At 47.8% G+C, this 9,380-nt stretch overlaps 1 protein-coding gene across 2 annotated transcripts in view; it reads right to left on the bottom strand.

The window, feature by feature from the left end:
• Positions 1-7,163: 7,163 nt before the first annotated feature.
• The window catches only part of TNR (tenascin R), a 29,289-nt gene continuing 27,072 nt past the window's right edge, over positions 7,164-9,380 (bottom strand). For both annotated transcript variants that reach the window (XM_062003726.1, XM_062003727.1), the window contains exons 20-21: positions 7,749-7,912; positions 7,164-7,283 (exon numbers count right to left, since the gene is read on the bottom strand). In XM_062003726.1, coding sequence (XP_061859710.1) covers positions 7,164-7,283; positions 7,749-7,912 — 284 coding nt within the window. The remainder of the gene's footprint in view (positions 7,284-7,748; positions 7,913-9,380) is intronic.

The raw sequence follows: 9,380 nt of genomic DNA, 5'->3' as shown, positions 1-9,380 counted from the left end.
TTACTGGGAGTGAGTTGCTCGAGCTTCAAGTTTGGGACAGATGCCCAACACCCTCGCTGAGGACCTTTGTACACCCTCCTGATGTTTGCTGGTGGAACAAAGTTCCCGAGCATCGCTCATGCAAGAAGGGGACTTTGGTAAGAGGGCTGTGATGAAATATCTCCATACAAAGTGCAGATGGGCAGAGAGAGGGGCTGGTCATGTTCTGCAGTGGCTGGAAGTGTCCAAAGAGGACTGTGGACATGCTGCCTGCACAAAGCTGCCTAGGGAGGTGTGCTCTTTGCAGAAGCTGGGAAAGTGGGAGCCCATCATGTGTGTTACTGCAGCACTGCGTCTAGAGCATACAGATGGCTTTGAGCTGTGCGAGGGTAGAATGATGGTGGACACCTGTGATGGGGCAGGAGCTCTCCAGGGGTTAGCATGGTGGGGTGAAGCACCTCCTTGGCTTAAGTCAAAGCTTGGAGCATTTAGGAAAGGGCTTGTGTCAGTCCTCACCTCCTTCCCGTTCCATCTTATTTGAAGCACGGAGCTGGTCCATGAGTCTCATTTTGGGAGGTGGGTTCTATTCCAAGGGAATGCTGCAGCTCCACATGCTTCTGCCTTCTCTGGGTACCAAGCTCTGAATGGTGTGTGCCCACTTCATGTATCTGGTTATTGCAATGGAAAATTTGTATTTCCTTCATGTGAGATTCTTTGGAGTGCTGTGCAGGGATCGAGGATCCTGGAGGTCCCAAATGGCACGAGACATGCTAAATGGAGGGTACAATGGAGGACACTGTCCCTCTTTAAGGGACCTTAAATGACACCCATTGCATTGGTCAACTGTTGACCAAAAAGGGCAAGACTGGGATGACAAGCATTAGCATAGGCCACCCTCCCCCTCCCAAACTCATCTCCATCTCTTGGCTCCTCCATGTGCATGGGAGACCCCCTGGGCTTGCCTGAGGGATATTCCATGGTATTTACCCTGTTCAGTTGTGGAAAAGGCCATTCAATCCAAAGACCTGAGTCCATTGGTGTCCAGGCTTGGCTTTTTGCTGTGCTAGTGGCTGTGGCCAAGGCAGGGGATCCCCATGCTCACAACTTCCTTTTTTTTTTTTTTCTTTTCTTTTAATTTCTTTTTTTTTTTCTCAAATTGGAGCAAGAAAGAGAAGTTGAGAAGCTTCTGCAAAGCAAAGTCTCCCGTTTTGTCTCTCTGAAATTAAATTTAGAAAATATTGAAGTGGTCTGGCAGAAGAGCTTCTTTTGGGCTTTCTCATCCTATCTGGCTTTGTACCAAACATGAAAACTCAGGACGAAGAGGTCTAAATAAAGTCTGTGTGTGAAACAAGAGGCTTTCAAAGTCCTCTGAAATTTATACACTTCCCAGAGATTTTTGTTTTGCTAAATCAATGTTTGTTGGGTTTGGGTTTTTCTTTTGTTTCCTACTGAGAGCATGTTCTGCTGCAAATAGCCTTGCAATTTGGGTTTCTGTGGGGTTTCCATCGTTCTGGGAACAGATTGCTGTCTAAATCAGGAGATCAGCTCTAACTGAAGACTTCACGGTCGTTTTGCTCCACTCCCAAGAGTTTCCACCGTGTGACTTTGCTTTCTCTGGCTGTAAGCTACAGAGCTGAGTGCCTCTCAAGCTCATGAGAGCAGCTAAATTTATTAACAAAACATCTTGTGCTGGGCTGAGGCCAAAGCACAGCTCCCTGCCCTACCAGGGCTAAGACTGGCTGTGCACACACAACTTTGTGGTCACCTTGTTATTATTTATTGCAATGGGGTAACTTGAGCAAGGGAGACCTTGGGAGCTTTTGGTCCTCCCTGCTGCCCAAGGAAACCCTGGGATCAGACGAGGTTTCTCAGGGCTTTTTCCAGCCTGGTCTTGAACACTTCCAAGGACAGAGGTGGCACCACCAGCCAATGCTGGGCTGCCACCAACATTCCCTCTCTTTCTCTATTTTGTTTAACCTACTGCAAGTACTCTGCCTCCCAGCTAACCTGGTTTGTGTTTCTTGGTGTGCTTTCTTCCAGCTGCTTCCGGTGGCTGTCTGGGCTGTGTGACACCTTGCAGCCCAGCTGCAAACCGCCTACGGAAAAACCAAACCTCTGTGGCCAACTGCTGCGGATGCAGAAGTTAGCTGAGCTCCACGGGGGCAGGGCATGCCCTGGCAGGAGGGGGAGAGCACATCAATCCCTGTTAAGGAGCCCCTCACCCCCGGGCTCCTTCTCCCCTGGGATAAATGAGGATTATGGTGAGAAGATGCAGGTCCCCGCTTGGTGTGAGGTGGGGGCTGGGGTGCTGCTGGGTTTGGATGCAGCAGTACACCTCTCCCACCCCACTGACAGACACACAGCTTGCTCCTTCAGTATCTTTTATTAATGTATAGAAAATGCATTAAAAAAAGGAACTATACATAGCCTAAGAGCGGTCAGGACTAAAAAGACTAGTTAACAATGGTTAACAAGCGTCGATCCCATTCTCCGAGCTACGTTTCATTACAGGGTGGGGAGGGTTGTTTAATATATTATCTATTTATATTATTTGTTTTATTTATATTTTTCTTTGCTTTTATCTTCCCCCTTGTTCAGTTGCATTGGTTTGTCTCCGAGTTCATCAGAACCAGACAAAGGGGTTTCGTTGCCTCTGTTCTTACTTCCTATTTATGTGTTTTAATTGGTTTGTAAGTAGTAAACACAATTCCAGGGTAACACCTGTACACAGGGGGCTGCTTGTTTGTTGTTTGAGTCTTTGTGTCACCATCCTTCTGAGGAACCACTGACACCTGGAGAGCTGCAGGCTGGATTTTGAGACGGGTCTGGGCATCAGTATCTCCCTGGGGAAGAGCTTTCCTTTCCCCCTCATACTCCAAGCCTCCCCTTTGGAAGGGGCAAGGAGCTGCAACCACAATTTGGGCACCATCAGGTTTAAGGAAGGTGCGATGTGACCCTAGAGGGTACTGATGGGGCCTAAGTGGCTTGTTTGGGAGAAACATGGATGAGTTTCTTGCTTGGCCCTGCAACAGATCACCTCGTTAGTGGATGTAAGCATGAATTAAAGGATTTTTGAGGGTAAGAGCTATTTGCTGGCAATCTCTGTTAAGGTCAAAGCTTGTGGGCATTGCTGGGAGGCACAGAGCAGAGGTGCATGGTCACCCTAGCATGTGACAGGGGAGATGTTTTAGGAGGGTGGCTGGATGCCTGGATGAAGGGCATGTGCTGGCACACAGGTGATACATCGGGCAGGTATTTTGGCTTCTGCTATGTTTTGGCAGGTCAATCTAAGCCTGTTGTGGGCACAGGGCCACCCCAGCTCAGGGAGACCATTGCCAGAGCCCTCACCTGCCTCACCACTGGGACAAAGGTGGCATGAGCTGTGGTTTCCACGCTTGGAGTAAACAGCACTTTGGAAAGCAGGTAAGAGGTTGGGACAAGAGTCCATTTAGGCTGGTACTACACTTCAAGATGCCTGAAAGTAATGTAAAGTAATGCAAAGGTAAGGCATAGAAGCAAAAGCTTCCCCCCATCCTTTGTGTAGATATTCTTCTAGCATTCTCCTGCCAAAACCCACGTGCCTTTGGGGAGGGCCTCGCCTCTCTCCTTCCCCAAACTGTTTGTTTATAAATGCTGTCTTAAGGATCACTTTACTAAAAGCAGCTTTTCCTTTCTGGACTTTTTTTTTTCTTTGGCTGTGTTTTAGTGCAGTGTGTGGTACGAAGGTGGGCTTGGAAGTCTGGAAGGAATGGAAACAAAACTGGGCAAGAGATGAGAGTTCCTTCATATTTCCTTCCAGGATGGATTTTATTATTAGAAATAAGTGGTGGCCTTGAAAGGCTGAGAGGATTCTGGGCACACATGGTGCTTTGCTGAGAGAAGGATCTAATGTGCCTCTTCCTGCTTCATGTTATGGGAGTTGGCATCTCACGGTAGATAGGGTGGTTTGGATAATGACTTCAGGTTCCATTTTGGGGTCTGGGGCAAGCCTGGGACATACAAACTGGATGGCAGAGGAGCCACCAGAGCCCAGAGATTGTTCATGTGCTGGAGCCAAGGTGTCTCAAGATGAGCACTGTGCAGGACCCAGGTTTACTTTCTGGGAATTTTGGGCCCATTGCCAAGACTTCATCCAGTCTCCACACTGTGCTGATGGGGGACAAGGCCACATTTGGTCTAGTTGGAGAATGAATTTGAGAAAAGAGCTTGCCCAACCAATGACAGTGAAGAGATACTGTGTTTTATCACCAGGCTGCCCTGTAGCATGGATGATGTTAAGCACAAATTTGCTTGAAACTGCTGTCAAGAGCTTTGTTGGAAAAAAATATATCAAGCAGTGATGAAAAATAAATTTCTGGAAAATTCTATCTTGTATATGAACAATGTGAACAAGGGACAGTGGCCTGAATGACTGGTCATCATTGTTGGTTGTGTGCCTAAGCTTGGATTAGGTTGTCACCAGGAGGAAGCCGTGACATGTAGAAGCCTTTCTGTCTAAAGGCTTTAGCAACTGCATTTCACCAAGGTAGTGGAAAGGCGACACCCTGGTATCATTTGTGAGAGCAGGGACCAGCACTGATATATGATGGCACTGGAAGGTCAGGTATAATCTCCAAGGGTGTCCTTCAGACTCGATGATGGAGTTGTGTCAACTGGGCCCTCTCATCCTGGTTACAGGGTTTATAAAAGGGATGACAGACATGAGCACACAGAGGGAGATACCCGTCAGTAAATCTTTTTAGAGAGTAATCAGCCTTTTTGAAGATCTTCTTTTGACCCTCCTGGAAAAGTGTGGCCTGTTTTCAGTTTGACTCTTTCTTTTGAAGAGTGGTTTCCTGCCTTCCATTTGATTGTGAATGATGAGCACCTGTGTTTCCAGTGATGCCTCTTCCTTTTGCCTGGGTGGGTAAGCAAGCAGCACCATCAGAGACAAGCAATGAATGCCATCCACTGCCAGTCTCTGCTCCTAGGTAGAACCACTGCACTGTAGTGCTTTTGTTAGGATACTTTTTGCCTGTAAACTCTTGGTGATGTTGGGAAAAAGCCTACTTTGCTGATCTATTAGAAGGCTTCTTCAGTTTTAGTCAGTTCTATCCGCTGCTTCATGTTGACTTTTGGGACCTGAAACAGGGCAGGCTGCTCAGGAGGTGTTATGTGCTGCCATCTGTGACACTGGCCCTGTCCTGTAAGACAAGGCTATCACCTTCAGCCTCCCCGACCTTTTACTCAACTGGTTGATTTGTTGGCTGATTTGATGCCGATGGAAAGTAAGAAAAGATGCCTCATTTGCATATGAGATGTCGTTGAGCTACAATATCCTTCGTCCAGGTTGGACAGCAGCTTGTAAGCTGACCACCTGAAGGGCTGGACCCTGTATCTAATCCTGACCTCGGGGGTTAGCTATGATTTCATGTGCCGAAATGTGGCACAGACAAGGAGGCTTCGTTTCCTGCTTAATACCCTTCTTCAGCTCTGTAGACATGATGAGTAACGTCAGAAAACCCAGGAGCATGACCATGAAAGAGACACTGGCCTGAGTTATAAGCTGCTGCAAAGATGCCTTTATGTTGCCATCTGGAAGATGTTTCATGAGACAAAGCAACTTCAGTGTGATAGAATCAAAAAGCAGTGTTTAGCATTTGTAATGCTCCCTTGGCTGTGAATCCAGTGATGAGCTGCATTGTCCTTGTGTGTGGGGATGAGCCCTTTCTCTGAGATGAGGCCAGTGACAATGCCTAGCATTGATCAAAGCCCTTGGCAAAGGAGTGACTCTAGTGTGGTTGTCATCTGGGCTATGTGGAGGTGGTGTCGATGACAACAGAGTGATGTAGGAGCTTGAGCTATCCAAAGGATCCATCTTCCTTAAGATAGGATAAGTTAAGAATGGGAAGAGCAAGGTCATCTGTTCTTCCAAGGATCTTAAGTGCTCCAAAACCTGAATGAACAAAGCCTTCCTTCCAGGTGGAGAAACAATTGATTTCTTGTTAGAGAGAAGGTGTTACCAAGGCACTGAGATTTGTGTCCTTCTAGTAACGGTGGTGAAGAGGGGATGGTGTAGGAGAAGGAAGGGAATGGGCATTTCTCATCTTGTGCTTGTCTTCCCTTGGTTGTGTCGTCATCCTTCCCTGTGTGTGTGGAGGTCCCTGACCAAGAACACCTGGGCTGGGCCATTTGCCGGCTTCAGGCTGTGCTGTGGTTCTATGATAGCTCTTTTGGTTGCTGCTCCTTCTCTGAGGCCCTGGTTTGAAACCAATGGCCTCAGTGAGATACAATATGTTGGAATGTAGAAATAGCAGAGGAAATGGGCCCCTGACTTCAAGACTGTAAGTAATGATTTTTCTTCCAGGTCCTCTAATTAGACTCCTCTCTTCATCATCAGCATAACCTAGGCAAGACATAGAGCACCTGAATTAGGATGAGTTCAGCTTGGAGGAGTGGATGAGGCTCATGAAGGTGCCCTTCTTCCCCTACATCCCATGTACACGAGGATGACTTTGACTGGGTCAACACGTGAGCTATGGGCTCTCTAGAGTTTGTCTACATATGCAGATACTTTCCAAACCCTCCTGGTGTGATCTGTGAAAACTGGAGATGGGGTGGGCCTTGTGTTTGCTTGTCCTTGCTTTGTCTCCACACACGTAGGGAGGGATGACCAGGCCAGAAGGAGATACAAGCCTTTGCCTGCTGGAAGAGTTGGTGTCTACAAGATGGCATGAAGCTTAGCCAGGAGGGGACAGGGAGGCAGGGAGAGGACAGGTGTCCCTGGCCATGACTGGGGTAGAAATGGCTGCATCAAGGTCCCTGCAGGGAAGGATTTTGCCACCAGTCTTGTGACAAACAATTCTAACAGGGTTACCTGGACCTATGTCCTGTTTCTACAGAGATTCCTACATCTTTTAAAAAAATATCAAAAAATCTGTCTCTTTCTCTTTCTTCTCATGTTAAGGGCCAGAGTATTAGGGTAGGGAGTCTGGAAATTTGGTATTTCTCTGGGACAGATGCAAAGCAATGAGGTCTTTCCCACAGCCTTTGCTTGTGCCGTGCTTCCCTCCAGCACTCGTGAGGGGCAGGTTGCTATCTCAGACAAGCAGTAAGGTTTTTCTTTTTCCCTTTTCATAGTATAAAATACAAAACAAATGACAGAAAAGGTCAGGTGGTGGGAGACAGGAGGGCATTCAGCTGGTTCAGAGCTGTAGGGACCGTCGCTTCCTCCCAGAGATGTTACGGTGGTTGTAAGGTCGCATCTTCATTTCCACGAAGGGAATGGAGAACTCGTGGCCTTTCCAATGGTACCAGTTAATCCCCTGGCAGGAGGGAGAGAAAGGCACAGGGTGAAAAAAGACCTAACAAGAAACTCAAGTGGGAGAGGAAGGAAATAAGGTTGACTGTCTTAGAGAGGCCAGAGGAAGAACTAGCTGCAGCAGGGGCAAGAACCTCTTGTGCTGCTCTGGCTTGACTGGTTTTCCTCATTGCTCAAAGGCTCCTGATCAAATGTCATATGTGGGGTTTTTTGTTTTAATGTAACATAAGTGTGCCACAGTAAATGACTACGGCAGCCAGTATGAGGCATGAAGCATCAGCCTAAAAGGCTTGAAGGGCATTCCCTTTCCCCCAGCTGTTTTCAGGTCACCCCAACGGTGCTCCTGACCCCGGAGCACCACACAGACCCCTGGCACCACACAGCCCCAGCCCTAGCCTAGGCTTGCTCTCACACTTGGTCTCACCCATAGGATAAATGGCCACGGCCTTCAGCCCAGCTCTGCTCTTACCTGACTGTGCCGGGACTCTCCGTACTTGCCATTGAGGTTGGTGCGGTGGCAGTTCTTGTACCACCAGGCCCCCTTGTAGGACATGGCGCAGTTGGTCACGGCCACGTCGTTGTCCCTGTCCTTGGTGGAGAAGGGCCGGCCCTGGTGATAAGTGAGGGAGTCCCCTGTGGAAAGGGGGGCCATTAGAGGTGATGAAGCCTGAGCCATCTGGTGTTTTCACAAAGAAACTAGGATGCTCTGGTATGTGTGGTAGCCTGCCAATCAACAGCTCAAGCAGCTGAGGTCTGGGAATGATGTTGGCTGGAATTGCTCACAGTTGGTTCATCTGAGGGCCTCTGCTGTCGGTTTAGTATCAGTACAGACCATAGCAAATCTGAGAGGCTGCCTGGGTTTTGCAGATAAAATGCTGTATGGGTTTAGATCTGAATTTCAGTGTTTCAGAAATGAATTGAACCCTAGATTTGGGCATTCCTGATTTCCTGAAGCTTGGCTTTGCTGTATATATTCAAGATGCTTTCAGCCTTCTTCCCTCCTGTTAGCCCAAGACAACTTTCTCTCCCAAAGGAGACAAAGCATTTGACCCCTGAACCAAGGTGCTTGGCCTTCTTTAGGAGAGCTGCTTTTGAGTGAAAGAAGAGTCAAAGTGAAGTACAATTGTTACTATATTCGAGCAATGTACCTACAAGAGACATTCTTATTATGCCCCTTGGTGGTCCCTAAGAAGGTATGAAGTGGACCCATGCTAGCTCTCTGGCAATCCAGCCACCAGGAAGCTTTCTAGAAAACTTTTGGCAATGAACTCTTTGGTGAGCCTTGTTTTTCTGTGCTCAAGGTGGAGCAGAAGCTCTTTGGTTAGACGCCTAGAAGATGAGCTCACGTGAGGGATGGGAGAGAATCATGTCTGAAGCACTGTTACTGGTGTTTTTGCAATAGATTGAGTGCCTCATGCCTGAGACAAAGTCAGAGCAAGTGCTGTGTTGTATGCAACCAAGATCCCCGTCTCTTCTCTTCCAGTGACAACTACCAGCTATTCTATAAGAAAATTCCTGCATTTTAGATATGATGTGGAGTTCCTTGCTAAGTACACAGAGGTGAAGTTTTGTATGGATCATGGAGACTTACAGTCACTGGGCATGTCTATCCCAGCTAGAGGGGCTGCAGCTATACCCCTCTATAGCTTCTTGTGAGAGAGACCCTCTCCCTCCATCACCCACTGCTTTCTGATGAGGAAAGCCTATTTCTGTTGCATCACTGAGCAAGCAGGTGTGACAGTGCCCTTGCAAAACTGGAACATGTTTGGCCTGTGTGTGAGGAAACAATGCAGAGGATTTCAGATTTTTCCATTGCTGTGGGAGGGTGATAAATACACCCTCCAGCACATCATCGACAGAGAGCTGCGGTGATTGCCAAGTGAGGTGGCACCTCTGACGACTGGCCTGGTTACTTGAACAGCAATGCCTCTGATATTTAATATCTAATCCCCAGTGGAAAATTCCCCATGTCCTTAGTGGGATTTATCAGCCTGGTTGGCTTGACGGACCATAGAAAAGTGAATGGCTTTGTGTCTTACTGCTCCAGACAAGTAAGCTTTGATTTTGGAATTTCCTTTACAGTTTCAGACCCACTGGTCCC

The sequence above is a fragment of the Colius striatus genome, chromosome 10 (genome assembly GCF_028858725.1).
Source record: "Colius striatus isolate bColStr4 chromosome 10, bColStr4.1.hap1, whole genome shotgun sequence".
Lineage (NCBI taxonomy): Eukaryota > Metazoa > Chordata > Aves > Coliiformes > Coliidae > Colius > Colius striatus.
The sequence above is the reverse complement of the archived record's forward strand: the minus strand, read 5'-3'. Positions and strand labels throughout refer to the sequence as shown.